The sequence below is a fragment of the Capra hircus genome, chromosome 28 (genome assembly GCF_001704415.2).
Source record: "Capra hircus breed San Clemente chromosome 28, ASM170441v1, whole genome shotgun sequence".
Classification (NCBI taxonomy): Eukaryota; Metazoa; Chordata; class Mammalia; order Artiodactyla; family Bovidae; genus Capra; species Capra hircus.
This window is the reverse complement of record NC_030835.1, coordinates 19,748,708-19,771,397: the sequence shown is the minus strand read 5'-3', so window position 1 is coordinate 19,771,397 and position 22,690 is coordinate 19,748,708. Positions and strand designations below refer to the sequence as shown.

The 22,690-nt window shown below is 50.1% G+C and overlaps 1 protein-coding gene across 1 annotated transcript; it reads right to left on the bottom strand.

Annotated features, from left to right (window-relative positions):
- On the bottom strand, positions 13,571-14,338 carry NEUROG3 (neurogenin 3; the record flags this gene model as incomplete). Its single annotated transcript, NM_001314338.1, is given in 1 exon segment — positions 13,571-14,338. A coding segment is annotated over 1 exon segment (648 nt). The 5' UTR covers positions 14,300-14,338.

Here is a 22,690-nt window from a genome sequence, read left to right as displayed (position 1 = left end):
CCAGGCACGCCTGGGCCCCCTCAAAGGTTTCGGTAAATTAGTTATTTCGAGGGCTCTTGAAATTCAGTGGCAGGCTCCCCCTGCTCTCAGTGGGTGACACCACACTGGAGCTAGGAGGCAGAGGGAGGGCTGGGTGGACGCGGGGTTTCAGGCTCCTTGTAGGGTGAACTGACCATTGGCGTTTGCTGGGGATAAGACTTGCAATTCTGAGACAGGGAAAGTCCTAGGCAAACCAGCATGATTGGTCACCACACTTTAGGGTGAGACTGGTAGGTAAGGGAGGGAATTGTCTTGTCCAAAGCCAGTCCCACTAAGGCGTGGAGTCAGGGCTGGCCCAGTCTTGGTCATGGACTTGGTCCTGGCCTGCAGCTGACTGCCCAGCTGACCTGCTCAGAGGGGATGGAGGAGATTCTAAGATGGAGATTCTTTGTCTAAAAAGATGATTGGAAGCATTTGAATATGACTGGATATTAGATCATGTTGTTGTCGTTTAGCCACTAAGTTGTGTCCAGCTTTTTACACCCCATGGACTTTAGCCCTCCAGGCTCCTGTGTCCATGGGATTTCCCAGGTAAGGATACTGGAGTAGATTGCAATTTTCTTCTCCAAGGGATCTTTCTGACCCAGGGATTGAACCCACATCTCCTGTGTTGGCAGGAGGATTCTTTACCACTGAGCCACCAGGCCATATTAGATCATATCACAGAATTGTTAATTTCATTAAGTATAAAAACTGACTTAGTGTTCTTTTTTTAATGTTCTCTTATTAGACATGGACACAGAAGTCTTTACAAGTGGGATGGTAGATATCTGGGATGTGTTTGAAAAGATTTCACTCAAATAAAAATAGAAGTGTGTGTGCAGGGTTGGGGTGGGTGGGAGCAGGGTGAATAGATGAAACAAAGTTGATCATGACTTGATGGCTGTGGGAGCTGAGTGACAGTGCATGAGGTCACAGGATTCTGTTCTATTTTGTGCATATTTGAAAATGTCCAAAACCAAAACTTAAAAAGAGGAAAAATAGAGCATTCCAGTGGTGCAGTGTAACGGTGGTTAGGACTGCTGCCTCCAGGGCAAAAGAGCTTGGGTTCAATCCAGCTCCACCTCTCACTGGGTAACATGTAACATGTTAATTGCTCTCAGCCTCAAGTTCGTCATTTGTAAAATGGAATGATAAATCTGATCTCATAGATTAATTAACAGAAAGCATTAGAACTGTACTTAGATATAGTAAACACTCAATAAAAATTAGTTGCTATCCAGAAAAGAGAATAGGGCTTCCTGATAGTTCAGTTGGTAAAGAATCTGCCTACAGTGCAGGAGACCCCCGTTTGATTCCTGGGTTGGGAAGATCTGCTGGAGAAGGGATTAGGCTACCCACTTCAGTATTCTTGGGTTTCTCTTGTGGCTCAGCTGGTAAAGAATCCGCCTGCAATGCAGGAGACCTGGGTTCAGTCCCTGAGTTGGGAAGATCCCCTGGAGAAGGAAAGGCTACCCATTCCAGTATTGTGGCCAGGAGAATTCCATGGACTGTATAGTCCATGGGGTTGCAGAGAGTTGGACACAACTGAGTGGCTTTCACTCACTCACTCAGGAAAGGGGAAATTTGAGCGAGCCCTTTCAGCCCAAGAGAACCCTTTGGAGCTTTGATGCTGGGGGAGTGGTTGATATCCTGAAATAACCTTTCTCGGATCAGCTATCAGGACTTACTGTATTGTGCTCAGTTGTGTCCGATTCTTTGCAACCCCATGGACTGTAGCCCATCAGGCTCCTTTGCCCATGGGATTTTCCAGCCAAGAATACTGGAGTGGAGTGCCATTTCCTGCTCCAGGGGATATTGCTGACCTGAGAGGCCATTATTAGGACTCAGGCCTCCTCTATTCAGTGAAACTAGATAGGCTGCCTCCCTTTCCCTTCCTGCATCTTCCATGGAGCCCCCACCTCCTCTCTCTTCTGTTATCAACCTAATGTGTTTGGCCAACCTTAGTTTCTCCCCACTGTCTCCAGGAGGTCTTAGTACCATGCTCATGACTTCATGCCCTTATTTGACTAGTTTTAATCTGGTCTCTGTCCATCCACCGCAAATGTAAGAGGGCAGGTTTTAGTTTCCTAGTAGAGTCTCTCTCACAGGCTGAGTGCACAGAAGCATGAGAACATGCTGGTTCACGTATAGGGACATCACACACTCAGACACACATGCACACACACACAGAGGGATGGACACATGCATGCACACACAGATACATGCAGCTTTAAGGTAGGTGTATTGATACCTGCTCATAATTGGGACCAGCTGCCAAGAGGTCATGAAGCCTAAAGCTACAAGAGGAGAAGGCGGGGGGGGTGCCTGGTCTTGCTGGTCCAGGGGTCCGTGGTGCAGAGCCGAACAGGGCTGCGAGTGGTAGAGACTGGAGGCTCTTAGCACTGACACCAAGCTCACTGCTGAGGTCTGTGTTCTCAGAGTCTGGTGCCAGGCAGAGAGTGGTAGTGACAAGCCTCTTGCCTTTAGGCCAGGAGACAGCATCAAGAGACTGGATGTTGGAGGCCAAGAGCTGACTTCCTGCCAGACTGGAGCCATTGCTGATGGTGCAGTGGTGGCAAATATGGGAACAAAATAAAAGCCTCCATCTGCACTGCACCTGGCACAGATGCTGAGCACTTGTATAATTTCATTTAATCCTGACAGTTACTCTCTGAGGTGTCATTGCATCCTTTTATAGTTGAGGAAACTGAGGCTCAGAGACATTAGGTTACTGGCTGAAGGTCACACAGCTGGGAAAGAGCAGATCTGGGATCTGAACCTAGAGGATCTGTTTTCAGAGCAGCTCTCAGCTGCTACATGCTATTATTACATTTACACTGAACAGAAAACAAACAAAATCTAACACTGGGGAAGATTTATGTAGAAATTGTATGATGTCTCAGGTTTGCTTCAAAATAATCCACAGAAGTAGTGCTGAGTAAAGTGAGTAGTTACGTGCGTGAAATACAGCTGCCTTTGAGTCAATGACTGTTGAATTTGGGTGATGGATACATAGAATTCATTAAAAAGTTCTACTGGTAATTTCCTCATAATACATTTCACTGGTTCTGGGTTCTACCTTGCCTTTACCATCACTGGATGACCTTGAACATGTTGCTAAACCTCTATATGCCTCTATTTTCCCACTGGCCTTGTCCCATCTATTTCCAACTCATTGCAAGACTGCAATTATGCTTAATTTATGCCCATGGATTAAGAGGTGTGGAACCTGGATCTACTGAGACACAACCCACCCCCCCCCATTTAAGGACAGCCATGGACCCCTTCTAACTGAACATCATTCTTTGCCTCTCACTTTCAAGAAAGAAAAATTATGGAAGAGATGCCTTTGTGTTTGGTCTGTGTCAGGAATCCTGGAGTGGAAAATAAAATGTGTGTGCATGGGTGCATGTGTGTGTGTGTGTGTGTGTGTCTGTGTGTGTGTGTGTGTGGTGGGGAATGGGCAATACACTGTTCACTCCACCTGTGCGGGTCTCCTCTTCTCTTCCAAGTCGCCACCTGTTCATTCCTCGTTCAAAAGGAGCATAGGGGCCCCAAGCAGAAGGGTGGTACTCAGACCCTGGGGGAAGCAAATGAGGCTCTGGGCCTCCCAAACACTGAGGATGATAAATGGGGTCCAAGTCTTTCAGGCTTCATTATAGAGTCACCATGGGTTTGCCCAAACCATGGCAACCAATTCAAGCAATGATTAACCTAATAAAGCAGAGGCAAAGGGGAAAAAGATGCATTCAAGACCTCAAGTCAGGCCCTGGTTCTCTAGAGGCAGTAAATTTCCCTTCAGTGGGTACGGTGTCCAGGCTCCAGACGTCCTAAATCTCTGCCTCTGGGAGTGGGGGTGGGGAGGCCTGTGAAAGCATAGATGAATGTCAGAGATCAGCTGGGGTGGCTCCAGTGCTCACTTGGTGGTGCCCCTCCTAGGCCCTTCTTGGAAACAGGCCCAGCACTAGGGGACATGGAGGCATCTGCTTTCCCCGGAATCAAATCACCTAGGCTTTCATCTGAATTCTGATCCATTTGGTCCTAGGGAAGTGTATGTTTGTGAGTGTATGAATGCACTTGTCATCTGTCTGCCTGTCTCTGGGGTGTGGAGGGCAGGCAGCAAAGATTCTGCTACTGCCTCTGTGATGGGCACCTCTGCCTCTAAGACGGACCCCTGTGATCCCTGCCTTCTGGTATCCATGCCCTTGTGCAGTGCCCTTCCCTTAGCTGTTGGCTGGATTTAGTCATTTCTAGTGGCTAGAATGTGGCAGAGGTGATGTCACTTGTGAGACTGTTGTGAGATGTCACTTGTGAGACTGTTGTTTTTGTTGTTCAATCAGTAAGTCATGTCTGTTTCTTTGTGACCCCATGAACTGCAGCCCTCCAGGCTTCTCTGTCCTTCACCATCTCCTGGAGCTTGCTCAAACTCATGTCTGTTGAGTTGGTGATGCCATCCAACCATCTCATCCTCTGTTGCCCCCTTCTCCTCCTGCCTTCAATCTTTCCAAGCATCAGGGTCTTTTCCAATGAGTCAGTTCTTCGTATCAGGTGGCCAAAGTATTGGAGCTTCAGGTTCAGTATTAGCCCTTCTAATGAATATTCATTATTGATTTCCTTTAGGATGGGCTGATTTGATCTCCTTGCTGTCCAAGGGACTCTCAAGAGTCTCCTTCAGCACCACTGTTCAAACACATCAGCTCTTAGGTGCTCAGCATTCTTTGTGGTCCAAATCTCGTATCTGTACATGACTACTGGAAAAAACACAGCTTTGACAATATGGACCTTTGACAGCAAAGTGATGTCTCTGCTTTGTAATAGGACATCTAGGTTTGTCATAGATTTTCTTCCAAGGAATGAGATTAGATTACAAAAAGATTAGCTTACAAAAGACCATGCCTTCTGTCTTGAGTGTCCCCCTACCTCTTGTTTGTTTGCACTGAAGGAAGTCAGTTTCCATGTTATGAGCTGACCTATGGAGAGGACCATGTGGCAGGGAACTGAGGAAGGCTTTTAGTCCAAAGTCACTGAAGAACTGTGGCCCTCAGTCCAATGGCCCTTGAGGAATTAAGTCCTGCTCACAGTCACATGAGTGAGCTTGGACGTGGATCTGGCCCCAGCAAAGCCATCAGGTAAGACCGCATTCTTGGCTGACACCCTGACTGCAGCCTCATGGGACACTTTGAGCCAGAGTCACCTGTCTAAGGTATACCTGGATTTCTTACCTACAGAAGACCCACATAATAAATGTTTCTTGTTCTAAGTAGTAGAGTTTTGGGTAATTTGTTATGCAGCAATAGATAACTAGTCCAACAGAGGTAGTGTAGCTGGTGATGATGTTAGGATAGCAGGGGCATAAGTTTCTCTCCACAATTAACAGGCTTATGGGCTTGGGCGAGTCATGTAACTTCTCCCTGATTAATGGGAAGTCGGTCCTGGTCCATGCCTTCTTAGTTAGTCTTCTCTAGGAATAAGATAGAGATAAGGTGGGTATTATAATGAGGTCTGCTTCAAATTGCAGGCAGGCTCATGAAGTGTATAGACATACCTGCTATCTCATCTGAATCCTCATAAAATTCTGTGGGGTAGGTGTGATTTTCTGCATTTTTATACATAGAGAAATTTCTATATGTGGAGGCTTGGAGAGGCTAAGTAACTTTCTCAACTGATGGAATTAGGAAGTGCTAGAATTGAGATAGATGTCAGGCCCATGATCTAATGGACTATCTCAGGAGAGATCACCCACACCCGACTATTGGAATGTTTGCTGGTGATCGCCAAAACAATGATTCTCTTGTGATAACCCAGTCTCACCAAATCACATGTGGCATCTTCTGAAATGAACCCATAGGCAGCCAAAGACAGGTTATTTTGGTGCTGAGGAGGGTATGAGGGAGAAGCGGTAACAGGTCTCTGTTCACTCACTCTGTTCATTCACTTGTTCAACAAATATTCATTGACCTTTATATAGCAGCCAGTCAGGGGAAGGAATGAAATTTCTAAACAAATAATTGAAATACCTTCCATTCAGTCAGTCCAGTTACTGACTCATTGAAAGTGAGAGTGAAAATATTCACTGCTCAGTCACGTCTGACTCCTTCTGACCCCATGGATTGTAGCCTACCAGGCTCCTGCGTGGAAGCACATATACTACCATATATAAAATAGATGGCCAACGGAAATGTGCTGTATGACTTAGGGATCTCAGACTGGGGCTCTTTAACAACCTAGAGGGGTGGGAAAATGTGGGAGATGGGAGAGAGGTTCAAGAGGAAGAGGACATATGTACACCTATGGCTAACTCACGCTGTTATATGGCAGAAAGCAAACCAATATTGTAAAGTAATCATCAATCAATAAATTGATAAATTTATTTTCAATAAATAAATGTAATTTTTTTTTAAAAAAAGAGTACTGGAGTGGGTAGCCATTCTCTTCTCCAGGGTTCTTCCTGACCCAGTGATCAAACCTGGGTCTCCTGCATTGCAGGCAGATTCTTTACTGTCTGAATCACTGGGGAAGCTCTATTGACTCGATAATTCATTCTAAAAACATGTGGCGTATGGTTAGAATAAGTACTCATTGGAGACATGAAGGATACTTCCTTTTGTCAGGAGGGCACAAAGGGGCGATAATTACAAATGCTACCTGGAAAGTTCAAGGATATTCATATGCGCAGGATATTATGGGAGCAGAAGCAATGAGGGAGAAATAGTTCAGAGAAAGATTCTGGAAAGAGGTGATATCCACACTGGAAATCTGGGAAGGGGGAATGAGGGTTTGGGCAGAGACAGCACTGTGGGAAAAAGGATGGGAGGGGTTCTGACTGTGTGTGAGGGGAAGACTTCAAGCAGGTCAGTATTTCTGGAGGGTAAATGCCGAGACAAACAAGGCATTGTGAGAAAGAGGCTGTTGCAGCAGGACTCTGGTCGTAAGCATAAGTGATTCACAATGATGAAATAATAGCATATATAATCCAGCTTAATCCTGACACAGTCCTGGAGACTGTGGCTGGAGACTGCTGACTCACCCTTTCTTTACTTCTTCCTGGCACATAGCCCCTAGTCCAGTTAACTTGAGGGAGTATGATCATGTATTCCTAGAAAAATATAAGCATAGGTGAAACATGCTATTCTACCTCTGAGTCTAACCTTTAAGACTGTGAGTGAGGTTCCCCCATGACTTATTTCCTATCCCCACTGGCTCAAACCCATGGCAATGAGCCTCAACCATGGGTGGCAAGGGCCCAGCCGCTGAGGGAGGAAGATGGAAGGAATGCAGGTCTCTGAATGACATCGCAGAGCAGAGCTATCCACCCACATGGGACGCTCACCTCAGAGTAAATTATTGGTGAGTCTGTCGTAGCGCCCTGGCTTACCCTATCAGGGACTATTATAGTGGGAAGGACAAGTCAGCAGGATTTAAAGATTAATTGGTTGTGGGTAGAAAGAGAGAAGGGTCAAGACCAACCCTGTGCTTAGTCACTCAGTCGTGTCCGACTCGTTGTGACCCCATGGATTGTGGCCCGCCAGGATATATTGTGTCCATGAGGGTTCTCCAGGCAAGAATACTCGAGTGGGTTGCCATGCCTTCCAGGGGATCTTCTCAACCCAGGGATCGAACCCAGGCCTCCCACATTGCAAGAGGATTCTGTACTGTCTGAGCCACCAGGGAAGCCCCAAACCCTAGATTTTGAGTATGTATGACTGGATGATGCTAGATAGTGAGATCAGGAACAAGAGGCAATATTTGTTTGAAGTTAGAGGATAATAATTCTATTTTGGACATGTCTCATTTGGGGTGCCCAAGTAATGTCTGGATATATAATCTCGAAGCACAGGAAGGGTAGATCACATCTGGGGAGGGTCACAAGGAAGGGGTGGGTGGCCCTTGGCCTTTATGCCAACTTGCACTGCACAGTAATGCAGAAGAAATTCAAATTCATGCAAAAGCAACGTCCCTACCCCCACCCTCACCCCCCAAAATAACCCTTGGGAGAATGAGAAGAATTTGAGACAAATGAAGGTGATTATAATAATAATTATTATTATAACCATTTATGGCAGCTTAATATGCACTAAAAGCAAGCACATTTAATCAACCCAATTAAATGGCTACTATTTATTGTCCCAAATCTGCAGGTGAGGACAATGGGCCTTAGGGAGGCAAAGGGGTATAATTGAAAACCACCAGTTAGTGGCAATACCAGGCTTTGAACTAATGTCTGTGTGATCTGAATTATTCTTAACTACTCTGCCATTAGTGTGTGTGTGGAGGACTTCCTTGTGCCTTTGTTCTTGGAATAACTAAAACTTCATTTTAACCCAAAGAATGAGACCCCTCTTTTTTTTATATTTAAGAAATATATTAAGGCATCTTATCACAAAGATAGAAGCACTTACAAATTAGAAACATGCAACTGTCTTCCACAGTTGAGTAAAAATGTTATACATATACATATATATTTTCCTGTTTTCATAGCTGAAAACTTCAGATCTTATGCCAAACTCACCCACCCTAAATATTTAATTCATTCTTTTTGAAATTATCCAGGCCAGCAAATAACCAAAATACAAGCTATTGTATAAGGAAAGCACAAAGTTAAAAAAGAATATATGTAGAAAATGCCCCCCTTTCCACCTGTCAATCAAAGGCAAACAGTGGCTCTTTGCTATTGCTTAACCTACTGCTGCTGCTGCTGCTGCTAAGCTGCTTCAGTCGTGTCTGACTCTGTGCGACCCCATAGATGGCTGCCCGCCAGGCTCCCCTGTCCCTGGGATTCTCCAGGCAAGAACACTGGAGTGGGATTGCTTAACCTAGATTGTCTTAAAAAACTATTTAAGTGCAAAGTTCCAAGCCAGTGTTCTCAATTAGGCATGCTGCACCCTAAACTTCCAATGTTGTTCCACTTCAGACCTCTTAGACCTCCTCATCTGGCAACTCAACTCTAACTCCATCATTTATAAAGGAGGATGTTTTGGACTAGCTAAGAAAAGGGCCTCTCTGGGGTCACACAGTGAGTTAGTAGCAATAGAGTCCACACTTTCCCCACCGCATCAAGGAAGCCAACAGCTTTCTGGGTCTACATGTCCACAGGGATTCCCTAGGGACTCGGACCTGGAAACATGGGCAGAGGCAGTAGATAGGTGGTTTTCCTTATGAAGAATGGCCTCGCTCCTAGGAGTGCCTCTCGCTCTGAACCAACGCAGTCATTTCAGCACCATGGTCAGGGCCACGCTGCCTTTTTTTTTTTTTTTTCCAGGACCTCAGACTCGACCAAGTTAGCCTTGCAGATGCTCTCTCTCTCTGACCGCTTTGGTCCTAAGATCCCAGAAGCAGAGGGGTACACAGCAGCGAGTGAATCTCACTAGCGTTCCAGTGGGTAGTCAAAGCATAAGAGAGGCTCTTATTTTACAAGACTCAGAGGACCCAGTTCAAGCCAGAGCACAAACTTACTATTGGTTGTGTTGGCACAGAGGAGACGGCTCTAAACTAAGCCTAGAGTGAAGGTCATGCTTTTGGTTTGCTCCAATAACTCCATCAGTGACTCAGGGCTTTGGGCAAGTCACCTACTTCCAAGACTTTGGCTCTCTATTTCCATGGGTGTCACCATCCTGCCTTGCCCATCTCACTGACTGTAGGAGGGGCCCTGAGATGAGTGTCCAGCCCTCAAATCTCCCACTGCTTGTGCTCTTGGCCTTCTAAAGGTGGGCAAGCAGGCAAGGTTAGTGAGTGTCCCTACACTGCCCCACCCCCTTCTAGATCACTGGCCACAGATATGTGAAAGGGGAGGAGAGGGAAAAGAAACACAACAGAGAGTACTAATTACATATATGTAAAATGTAGTTATAGTATACTCAGTGTTTATTCTGCAGCACATTCTCAGCCAACCCCCCCTTCTTCACTGTTCCACTGGATCAAATGTCTCTTTCCCACTGCTTTCATTCGCAGGGGCCTTATAACTCCATCTATCGCAAGCACAGCCTTTTCTTAGGTTCCCAGAAACCCAGTGAAAGGGTGTTAGAGACTCTCTCCAGCTTCTCATGTGTATCAGCTGAGGCTCAGAGACCCGTTCAAGGTCACACAGCTGGGCAGAGTGGCCCGTGGATGAGAGGTGGAGCAGAGTATGCCTGTGGGGTCGCGTGCTCCCTTGGCCTCACTTGCCTTTGTGCCAGCCCAGCGGCCAGGCTCCCAGACATTAGCATTCCAATGGCCCTGGGAGGCTTTGTCCTCCAGCTACTGCCGGCTTGGGGATGGGGTGGGATGGAGGCAGGGCACCATAAATCTACCTGCTTGTGTGTGGGGATGGGGTAGGGTGGGGTGGCTGCAAGATTCATGTGCTGTTTTTCTGGAAGCCAGGGCTCACACAAAGGCAGAACGGCCGGAGCGAGGGAAGACTTTCAACTGGAGCATCTTTCCTGCCCCTACTTGGGACCTTGTCCGGGTTTGAGGGAGCTGGGGCGCAGGAAACGACCTCAGACCACAGGAGGCTCCACACTCACTGTGGCTGAGGCATAGTGGTAGGGGGCTTCTAGCTGAGATCCAGAGCAGCCTGACTCATTTTAAAAGCTAGTGAATGCAAAATGCCTGGAGACGGGTGAGGGTGTGCTGGTGATGATGCTGGGCTTGTGTGTGCCACCCAGAAGTGTTTCCTAAACCCTTCTTGATGTGGGGCTCTTTGGAAAAAGGGTGAGGTCTCCCACTTCAAGATGATTTCTTTGACTGTGATGGAGCTCATCCTTGGGAAGGAGCTCTAAACCTTCCTCCACCTCCTCCTGACTTGGAGAGTTCAGCTGACAGCTCTGGGGTTTCAAATCTGCCCCTACCCAAGGTGACTATCCAAGTTGGTTAAACAGTACTTTTAAAGAAAATTTGTAGGTTGGAGGACCAGTCTATGTGCATTGAGTAACTAATACCTTCTTATTTATTTATTTCCCACTTAATTTATTTAATTGAAGGATAGTTGCTTTACAGAATTTGTGGTTTTCTGTCAGACATCAACAAGAATCAGCCATAGGTGCACTCATGTCCCCTCCCTCCTGAATCTCCCTCCCATCTCCTTCCCCATCTCACCATTCTAGATTGTGAGTGACTAATAGCTTCTTAATGAGCACCCTTACAAGCAGGAGAGGGGCTGGTCAGTGGGTGCCTCCACCCAGAACACAGGATTAATATTTTCTGCTTCTGAAAGTTGTTCGCACCAAAGGAATCCCCTGCCTATTTGAACACTGCTCCCCACAGCCTTTCACAGGAAGGATCTTCCTGTTTGAGGACCTAATCTCCAAATGTCTAGTCCTGGCCCAATATACAGTGTTCTCTGGCAAGCTTCCTAATCCAGCCACAGAGAACAGTCCCACTGTCCTTCCTGTGGCTCCTACCTCCACTCCTCACCAGTGTTTTTTCAGCCTTGAGTGATTTTGTCTGTATTCTTGCTATTGTCCCAGGAGGACAGAGATGGACCTTCCTGATTTTTATGTCTGCCCATCTCTCCCCTCACCCCGCCCCCCACCAGTGCCCAGTAAGCAGCAGACCCTGCCTTGGTCTGTGCAACTTGGAGCTGCTGACACCTGCCCTGGGCGGTGCCGCAGGTGGAAAATTGGCTGCTGCAGAAGTCATCAATAACCCATTAATCTTCTTCTCCCAGATTAAAGCCATGAAATGAAACTACACCTTTGTTCATTTGTTTGCAGTGTCCCCCTTCCTGCCCCCAAATCCAGCCCTTGATAACTAAGACATATCTCCTTCAAGCTATCTTTAGGGACCTAGGAATAGAGGAGAGAGGAAAAGTTCAATTTGAAGCTGTTGGGTAGGGGGTGCAGTGCATAAGAGACAGATGCAAAACACATTAACCCCTGCAAAGCCACCACCTTTGTCCTCTGACACTGGAAAGCAACCTACTCTATGACTCCTTGTCCCTGCCTCTGACATGTGCACTCCATTGGTGTTGGCCTGCTTCTTCCCTGGGTACCATGGGCCAATCCAAGGAGGCCTCTGCGGTTCAATTCATAGGGTAGGGTGCCTGCCCTCTGTGGGTTCTTGGAGCTTAAACCTGCTTCCTGGACATCCTGGGACATCTTGGAAGCTAATATAGAGCTGCTCCAGCAGTGTTTTGGGGACTTTCAGTGTCACTGTGCATCAGCCCTACTCTACCTTGGAAGTAATAGAGAACACATGGCTGGAAACCTTGAATACTTTCTTGAAAAGAATAAGAATTTGTTCAAATAAAACAACTGGTTGTTGGGAGGTGTCAGAAACTACAGCCAGACCCTCCACCTTCTCTGCTCCATGCCACTGGGGATCACAAGTCACAAGGTCTCGTCCCCAGCACCAGAAATGTAAAATGAGCTCTGACATTGTTCTTGGTCTCTAAGCACTCAGGGACAATTCCTAGGATGCTCAGCCTACCAGCGTTTCTGACCCTGCTGCAGGGTTATTATTCCCTCCCTTCCCCAAATGCAACAGTTACTCTAAATCCAAGCTAGTGGCATAACAGAAAGGGCCAGCACCATGTGAGTAGCCTTAGTTGCAGGCTTATCTTACTCCTAAACCACTTTTTGGAATTAGACAAGTAACTGCTCCATAAATAAAACGAGGCTGAGCCAATGATTTGTAAATCTTCCAGTTCTTCCTTTCCAAGTGTGTATAGCTGACTTGCAATCTGCCTGGCCTCCAGCCTAGCACCATAGTTTCTCAGGTCAGGCCTCAGCAGGGACCCCAGACCCCCAGAAATTATCTCCTCCCTCTCCTTAGACAGGGCCCCCTCCCCCAACCCCAGTCACAGGGGCTGGGCCCTCCCCTCCACCCAATGAAGTTACCTTACTCAGGCTTCTTGAGAATTGTTTTTTTATTGGTTCAAAATCTCATTCACCAGTCCCTAAATAATCTTATGTACAAAATAAAGACTTTTCCCACTGTGAAGTCTCATCAATAAATACAAACATAAAACAGGGGAGAGGCCATATACTTTACCAGACAAAAATTCATTTCAAGAGACATTACATCATTTACAAGCTGATTTTTTTTTTTTTAAGACAAGGGCGCTCCAGTTTGCAGGGTGGTGGTAGAGGCGCTCCCCCAATTGGTCGCCTTGCCTCCTGCCCCTGAGAGGGCAATGGCTCCGGGGAAAGTGCACAAGGAGAAAGCAGAGCATCGCCTTCATGGATTAAGGCAGAGTAGAGAGGCCCAAACCCCCGGGACTTGACAGGGACTAGAGGAGGTCAGAGGCAGCTTTGAAGAAGACAACCTGAAGAGTGAGCTCTGAGAGACCAAATGTTGGGTGCAGCGGTATTGCGGGAGGAGTGGTAAGAGACCGGCAGGCAGACATCGGTGAGGGCAGGGTCGGGGAGACAGTGGGTGTCTCCTGCTGTGTAGTGCTACCACGCTCGTCTTTTTTGCAGGAGATTTTGGGGTGGCCACGGGGAGAGGGCTTAAAACGCGCGGAGCATGCCGTGCCCACTCGCGCGGGCAGCAGCAGAGGGTGTGGCGCAGAAGACCAAGGGATTGAACCCAGCCTGCCACTCTGGGCCATCAGGGGTCAGTGAGCCAGAGGCAGGATCCGCCGCCGCGCATCTCCGACAGCCTCCGCCCCTGCCCTTTCTCCCAGGACCCACTGCCCAGCAGCGGACAGGCCCCTTCATAGAAAGTCTGAAAAGGCCAGAGCGCCAGGGTGCAGGCAGGCCGGGGAAACAGGCGCCTGCAGTCCAGGTCGGTCCTCCAGCGAGACGGTGGGGCTCAGGCTTCCCGCTTGGGAGACCGGGGAATAGAGGGAGCCCCAGTCTCCCGGGGAACCGCCGTCTGGGCTGGCCAGCTCCTCGCAGGGAGGCGCTAGCGGCTCCAGCCCGTAGAGGCTGTGGTCCGCTATGCGCAGCGTCTGCGTCAGCGCCCAGATATAATTGTGGGCGAAGCGCAGCGTCTCTATCTTGGTGAGCTTCGCGTCGTCCGGAAAGGTGGGCAAGACGCCGCGCAGCGCGTCCAGCGCAGAGTTGAGGTTATGCATCCGATTGCGCTCGCGGTCGTTGGCCTTCTTGCGCCGGCTCCGTCGCTGCTTGCTCAGAGCCAACTCACACTTGGGGCGACTGCGCCCTCCGCGCCGCGCCCGGAGCTTCCTCGAGGCCCCTCGGCAGGCGCCCCCTTCCGTCTCGGTGCAGTTCTCCAGTACGCGAGTGGGGCTGGGTGGAGTGGATGCGACGCAGGTCACTTCGTCGTCCGAGGCTCCCGGGAAGCGCTGCTCCGTCTCGTGGGTCACTTGGACAGGCGGCGCACACGAGGGATGAGGCGCCATCCTGCGGCGGGGTAAGAGGTAAGGGTAAGAGTGGGTCGGTCACCTGAGCGAAGTTCCCAATCCTAGGGCCAGGTGGGAAAAAATGCGAGAGAAAGCCACCTCCTGCCGGCCAGAGGACCCGCTTTCCCCTCCTCCCATCGCTCTGTGGCTCCAGGTGTTACCTTGTTGTAGGGCGCAAAAGGGTAGAGAGTGGTGGGCAGTGAGAGCAACGATGAGCTGAACTGGCTTTTCCGTCTGCAAGTTCATGAGAAGCAGGCGCTGCCGCTCGGAAGTTTCTCTGGCCCCAGAGAAGATACGTGTAAAGCAGGGTCCCGGGCTTTTCTTGCTCTCTTGGCGCAGCTGCGAGACCCTGCGGATTTTCTGAGCCGAAAGTCGTGTGTCCCTGGGCACGCTTTATCTGCTGCGCCCTGGGACAGGAGCGTGCCTGCCCCGCTGCTGCCCGCGCCGCCGTCCAATCAGCGTCCGGGCCAGGGGGCCGCGCCACGCGAGCCCGCTCCGCCCATCAAGGGGCACAGCTGGATTCCGGACAAAGGGCTGGGGTCGGGGGAGGGGAACGCCGCTCTGTTTGCTCTCTCCCCGCGGGCTCTGTCCCAGCAACTCTCGGTTCCTCAAAGAGCCTCGCCAAGTGAGAAGGGTCTTGTCTAGCTCGCGTCTGGCAGCCTCAAATCTCTTTGCTTCTATTCTGGTTTTCCTTGGCATCTGTCCAGACCTTTTCTTGGTATCCTGAAGGGGGCTTTAGGAAGTCAGTAGGGTGGGTCAGTCCCCTGAGTTATACAAGGGGAAACTGAGGTTCAGAAAGGAGGCAGCTTGCTCCAAATCACTCTGCAAGGACAAGGAGCCAGGTATACTATCAGTTTAGAGGAGTGTCCACTAATTCCTAGTGCCATTCTCCTCTCCTCCACTTTGGGTCAGGTTAGCAAATACTCAGAGGGGGTGTTTCACTGACACTCCATTTTGGGAGGGGCGGGGGCAACCACAGAGAGAGATCCTGCCTACCTCCCTGCCACTTAGAGACCTTCACCTTCTGGGGATGCTGAGCGACGCCCCCCAGGCTTTGAGATCACACTGCCCACACTCCTTAGATGTAGGTGCTTAAAACCTCTCCCCTCATCCCCTCACTGCTCAGAAATCTAAGACATTATCTTCGGGCCCCAGAGGCAGCGAATGTCTATGGTGGGACCTCTAGGAGGCATTCGCCACAGACAATTCCATACAGTACTCTAGGGATCCGATGGGGCATGTAAAGGAAGAGCTCAGATGAGAATGGGTCATGAGATGGCCAGGAGTTCACAGCAAGCCCCTGTGTCTTTTAAATGCCCCTGGAGTGCTGGTGCTTGCAGAAACAGATCAACTCTTTCTCTCTTAGTTCTGTCCAGTTACAGACGGTGGAGGGGGGGGGGGCGCTGTCTGCACTAGCTGGTCCTGTGTCCTTGGCAGAGGTCAGGCTGTGAGCACAGGGCAGGGACTCTTCACGGCTCTGATTAGTGCCATCTGAAAAGCTTTCCAAAGTGAGCCTGAACACATCATCTCTCCTTTCTTTCCCTGCTGCTGCTGCTGCTAAGTCGCTTCAGTCGTGTCAGACTCTGTGCGACCCCATAGACAGCACCCCACCAGGCTCCCCTGTCCCTGGGATTCTCCAGGCAAGAACACTGGAGTGGGTTGCCATATCCTTCTCCAATGTGTGAAAGTGAAAAGTGAAAGTGAAGTCGCTCAGTCATGTCTGACTCTTCGAGACCCCATGGACTGCAGCCTACCAGGCTCCTCCGTCCTTGGGATTTTCCAGGCAAGAGTACTGGAGTGGGGTGCCATTGCCTTCTCCGCTTTCTTTCCCTATTCATCCTTTCTGTCCCTGCCTTGGACACTCTGTGGTCATCTGCTTCAGGGTAAGTGTGGCCTGGGGGAGGATGCCCTCAAGCTAACCCAGCGTCTCTCTGCCCATTGCAGGCCCAGAGCCCTCAGCCATCCAGTGCCACTCCTGCACCCCGCGCCCCCCTCCACCACCAGCAGGGCCTCCACACTGCTCCTAAGAAGCTGGGAAAACTGGTGTCTGGATTCAGTCTCTGTAGGCCCAGAAGGCATTACTTTTTAGCAGGTCCAGATACCCGGAGCTGAGCCTCCAAAGCTGGTAGAGGAGGTAGGATCCTGCAGGGAAACTGAGGGAATGAGGTGAGTCTGCATATCTACCCTAGTGACAGCCAGCCTCTCCTCACTTGCTCACTCTGCTTGGAGGGTCGAATTACCTCTGAGGCAGAGAGAGGGTGGATGGTGCTTGGGAGCCAGGGAGAGGGAGCTCCAGGACTGTCCTCAGGATCTCAGCTGGTGGGCTGTTGGCAGAGGCTCCTTCGCTTGCTGCCTGCGAACTGAAGCTTGGGGCTAGGCTCCAGACCAACAAAGGGACCCTGCGGAGACTCCTGAGTTTCACATTTTGCTGCTGCTCCTCCCTTGGGTCACAATTTGCTCCATATTTGTCTTCTAATTATAAGAATGAGAAACCAAAGCCCATTTTACAGATGGAAAGTCAAGGCCCAGAAAGGGGAAGTGACTTACTCAAGATCACACAGCAAGTTCTAGCAGAATCACATACATAGAAGGCAGGTCCTAAGACTCCTAATCCTAGATTTTCCCTTGCACCTCTTTGTTGCCTCTCTTTGACTGGGGGGAAAATAGATATTTTTTCAAGGCAGAGCTAGACATCCCAAAATGTCAAAGATAGAAGGCATGACATGGTCAGAGTAGATAAAGGACAGTGGCCCCATCTTCCAGTGCCAGTGGGAGCCAGTGTCCAGTCGTGTTCTATCTCTCTACTTTCTCACTCTCTATGCCTACCTTGCTTGATTTCTATCCTGCAAATTAGGAACTCAGAGAGGAAACGCAAAGTGTGCTTCCCTGGGACTAGGGGACCCAGCCTGGCTCCGAGGAGTGTGCCCTGGCCATAAGGGATCAGAACACCCCTATGGGTCGCTGGAGGCCTGAAAGTAGCCCACTTCTAGGGCTCTCATCCCGCAGTGGCTCTCAGATGATAACCCAAGGCAGGTCTCACCTTGGTTCAGTCTTGCCTCAAGCGTCCCATGGGTAGTGATGAGGGCCGCAGGGCAAGCTTTCCGCTTGGAAGATTTTGGGGTTATTTGGATACTTTCTTGACAGGGAGAGAATTCTGGCCCCCTCTGAGAATTCTTATCTAGCTTCCCCGGCACCATTCTGGGTCAGGACTCTCCACGGGTTGCGGACCGCCACCACTTTCGCTTTGCGCAAAACAGTCAGGGCGAGGAGCAGCGCGCAGCGGCCGAGGTCAGCGATTTCCGTGCGGAGAACTCTCCGCAGCTCTTCTGCTGGTCAAGAGGGCGGGGCCTGAGGTCGAGGAGGCCTGGGGGATTAGAGATCAAGGATCCACGTCCTCCCTTTCAGCGGGAGCGGACGCACAGGCCCCTCTCCAAAGTTAATTCCTGTCCTTTTGGCGGCGGAGGCGCAGGCTGTGACAACTCAGTGCGCGCTGGCGCTATTTGTGAAAGGACTCTTCCAGCCGGCAGCAGAGCTTGTTCCTGAAGCCCCCGGCGGACCACCGCTTCTAAGACCTCTGGGAACCCTGCGCCCCTCTACTCTCTGAGACCTAAGTCCCCCTGCATGCTGAGGCGGTCCAGGAAGGAGGCGACAGCCTGACGCCTGGACACCGGGGGCAGAATGGAAAAGAAGGAAGGCGGCGGTCCGCCCTGCCGCCTTCCTGTCGGCGGGGGGAATTTTAGCAGTGCCTGGGGGCGCTTTGAGAAACGAGAGGAAGGGAAGGGGGCCACAAGAGGCTGAATAGCTAATGACCTGCCAGAGGAGGGGGCTTCTTTCTCTCGCCTTCGCCTCGACGCTGAAAGAGGGGAAGACAAAAATCTGGCGAGCGAGCTGCCCAGGCCGAGACTGGCCACTTCAAACAGCCCTTCAAACAAAAGGAGACGACGAAAAGAAAGCCCCACCTGTCTCCAGTGTTTGCTAAAATAATAATAAATAGATTTCGTTTAATAAATAATTACAAGAGATTGTAAAGTGGAGTGCTTTGGAAAACATCTACTGCGGGAGTCCCGCAGCCAGCCGTCACCTGCTCCCAAGGCTGGCAACTTTATTGTTAAGCCACCCCCCAACTAGTTTGCCTCTGATAAACTCTCCCTCGTTTTCACAATGACTGTTTACTCATAGTTAGCACAATATTACCTTTGCCGTGATAAACCCAGAAGGGGGAGACCTGGCCCCTGGCCCCTGGGCGCACCTGTCCCAGAAGCTGACACATGGATTTGGCACGGAGCAGGCCTCCCCCCGGGCCTTCCCCCGTGTACATTGGCCCAATTGCCACCCATTTATAACAGGTTGGCTGCAAGGCCTATCTCGGTCCTATTTGTCTTCTTTTATTGAAAGCATATGGTCTCCAGGGGCTCACTAGCCCATATTTCATCTGCCGGGAGCTGGGGCGCTTCCGCAGGCTGGTGCAGCTCTGCGCGCTGCTCCCCACCCAACGGCTGCTGCACCAGCTGAGAGGATGGCGGAGGTGGGGTGGCGAAAGATAAGGAGGGCTCCTCCTTCGCGTTGGGAGAGAAGCTATTCCCCTAGAGATTCCCCCTCCCCAGCTCTGGGACCTCGTGCGCTCTTGAATGGCGAGGCAGTTCTTTTTCTTGGGTAGGTGAGAGGGCGCCATATGCCACCCCCCAGGGCGCACGAGGGAGCTCCGGCCCAGGGAGTCCTCAAACAAAGAGAAAAGAGGGCTGGGACCTCAGGAGCATCCGAGGTCTTTATTTGCAAATCCCCCTCCCTGCCTAGGGCCGCCTCCCCCGCCAGGCATCCGTAGCTCGCAAGCAGGGCTTGGAAACAAAGTGTCTACATTATCTCCGCCGCCGACAGAGACAGTGAATGCGTGAAAAGGTGCATTGCGCACGGAGACACCTGTTGAAGCGGCGCCTCTTCTCAGCGCCTCTCTCTATTTTGCCCTCGGTCAGGAGGGAGTGGGGGGTGGGAGGAGGGAGAGATACTGTGATTTGTGGCGACATATGTTGAGCAGATCGGTGTGTACTCTTCACAGGGACGCATGCACCCTCGCTCCCATACACACCCCGAGAGAAGGAGCAGCTGCTCCCCTTACCTTCTCCCGACATAATACCTGGGCCAGGCGCTTTGGCATAGCCTTTTGAGACTCCAGCTCTCACCCACCCTTTTTGCCTTCCGCCCCCACCCCGTCCCAATCTTGGCAGCTCCGCTGTAGGACTTTATTGTCAAATTTAACAGATGCACGTTTGTTCCCAGCGCCTGGGCCTCACACACACACACACACATACACACGCAACCATCCACAGAAAACGCGACGGATGACACAGATGCGGAGCGCGACGTGTCCATATGCCAGGCTCCGCGCTCGCCTCGGCTGGGGAAACAAACAGGACTGTGTGATTTTCCCTCCCCAGAAAGGAAGAAACGGGAACCGCCGGGGGGCCGTGAGGCCACCTCCAGGCACCTCTGATTTCGCTCTAGCCCTTTGGCGCGGTGACGCACTGCGAGGCACGGCCCTGGGAGAGCGCAAGGTTGGAAGCAGAGCTCAGACGCAAAGGCTGCCCTTGGGAGAAGCCCTGAGGGCTGGACCTCTGGCCCTCGCAAGACCTCTGGGTTTCTAAACTCCTGAGTGGGGCAGACGCTTCTGTCCTCCCGGGATTCCAGGGAGTGAACATCCACCTGAGGCGCACCAGGACTGGAGGAGTCTGTTGGGCATCCTTTGCCTGCCCGCTTCTCTCCTCCGTGGGGGGCGTGCTCCCAGAGCAAGATGAGAGGAGCACTGGGTTGGGGGAGGGGGCCTGTCTCTGCCAATAGCCCTGTGCCACCCTGAGCGAATTATTTCACTGGGACCGCAGTTTTCCCTCTATTAAAGGGCGAAGTTGCGAAGGAAATACATTGTAATTTTCAAGTTTTGCAAAATTTAGAAGTCTTGGATAGAAGGGGGCCCTTGGGCTGTGAGTGAAGGAAAGCCAGAAAGAGTGCATCTCTCCTGCCTCCACACCCACACTGGTTCCTGGATCTGAATTTTTGGGTGGATAAGTGTCCCCAAAAGTTGTGGGGAAAGACAGGCACTGAAGGGTGTGAGAGTTCTCTTCTGTTCTTCCATCTTTCAATTTTCAGGGCACAGGCAGCCTTTGGGTGTCTCAGGACACTCAGGCATGCCTGATGATACCAGGCTTTCAGACCTTCATTTCTTCCAGTGCCAAGATGGACCTGGGAAGCTGGGTGGTGGGTGTATGGCTCTTAAGCCCCTTAACCTCTCCAAGCCTGTTTTTGGAGAAAAACATTCTCCTCCCACCCTCATGGACTCAACGGACATGAGTTTGAGCAAACTCTGGGAGATAGTGAAGGACAGGGAAGCCTGGCATGCTGCAGTTGATGGGGTCGCAAAGAGCTCGACATGACTTAGGGACTGAACAGCAACAACCCACCCTCATTGTGAGCTTGGATGAACTCTGCTCATTTTGAAAGATAGAGATCGCCTCCCTCAGTCTTTCACAAATTGTCTTTATTTTCTCTCTGTGTGTGTGTGTGTGTGTGTTTTCTTTTTGGACTGTATGTGGTTCTGACATTTTTGATATTCCCTGGCCCATGGCAGGGGGTAGTCTTCTTTGGTAGAAGTCTCCTTTGTAGAAGCCAGGGCTTGTGCTGGCAGGGGAGCCCTCTGCCTGCTGGTCTCTCAGTTCCCCTACACACCCACCCCAGTCCTATGGGGATTCTGTCTAAGTAGTGGGAATCTTAGGATGTCAGAACTGCTGTGAGGTGGGGATGAGGGCACATCGCTTCTTTAGATCACCATAGATGAGATACTCACCCCTCCTTCAGATGTCAGGTTGGGAAGGCAGCCTGGTAAAGGGATAGGGTAGAAGGTAGGGAGGGTCAAGGATTAATTTTAGATTAACTCCGTGGAGAAGCAACAGAGTGTAATACAGTGCAGTTTTCCACGAAGTCGTTAATAACATTTGTGTTCATATAGAAACTTGAAGGCAACAGATTACCTTCTCACTCAACCTGTTGGGGTGCCAGGAAGGGATTTTTCTTGTCCCTGTTTTGCTCCGGAAGCTCAAGGTCATAGAGTCTGGAACTCCTCTTCCCCATGTCCTCTCCAGCCATCTGGCAGGGATCTTTCAGTCACCCTCGTGGCCCCTGCCCACTGCTCAGACTCCAGGGACTTCATCCTGCCACCCCATGGAGCCCTTTGGAGGTGGGCAGGTCCCAGCCAGGGGATTGGGGACACAGGAGTTGAAGGGCTTGGGAACAATAAAGAAGGCAAGCTTTCCTTTCTTTCTTGTCTTTGTCTTCCTGTGGCTTCCAGGAGCCTCCCTTAGCTCCCCAGCAGCACTGTGGAGGTGGGACCAGGCTTGCAGGATCTTGAGAGTGCAGGCCTTCTTAATTTGTTTGCCCAAGGCACCTCACTTATGCTGACCGCAGCCCCAGCCCTGCTGAGAAGGCAATAAGCTTCATATTCCCCCTTGTTTAGACCATAAAGCAGATGGGCCCCAATTGTGTGTGTGTGTTTTTTTTAATAACATGGCACTATCAGAAAATTATTTTAGGCACATACTTCAAAATATGGTAGCTACTTATAATTCTTCACATATTATGTACAATATAAAGCATATGCCAATATAATTTATTATAAATGATGGATATCTTTCTGTACCAGACAGTATAAGCAGTGGAAAAGAAAATGTGATTTGAGCCAGACACGCTGTGTTCCATTCTGGATTTCTGCATCTAGTAGCTGTGTACCTTCGGTGAGTAGACTCAGCCTCTGGGAGCCACCTTCATTTCCACACCTATAAAATGGGCATAATAAGAGAGTACCTATGTGATTGGGCTTAAATGATTGGATTCATGTAAAGTGATCAACATTAGCACATAGTGTGTGCTCAGTCTTTATGAATACAATCTAATATGTATGTTGTTAAACATACCTTCAAAGAAATTTGCATCCAAGAAATAAAAATACATATATCCAGACGTTCTAATATGTGATTCTCCTCATGCTCCCCTGTTTAGGCAAACCACTTTGAAGCCTGCAGTGTTAAGCAGCTTTGAAGCCTGCTGTGTTAAGCAACTTGTATAACAGTGTCATCCACAGTTATGACACAGGTTTACATTTGATGGGCCCTTTATCACCCACTATTATTGCTCAGCATACCAGTGAGGCCACATGGTCAGAGATCTTAGTCCCAATCTATGTAGGAAGAAACGGAGGCTTTAGAGAGCTGATGTGACTCACCCAGGGGCACCCAGTTTGTACTGTGGACTCTGGATAAGAATCTAGGTCTTCTGACCCCAAGGCTGTATCTCATCCATCCTGGCCCTCCCTTACACTGTGGACCCCACTTACGAGCTGGTTTTAATCAC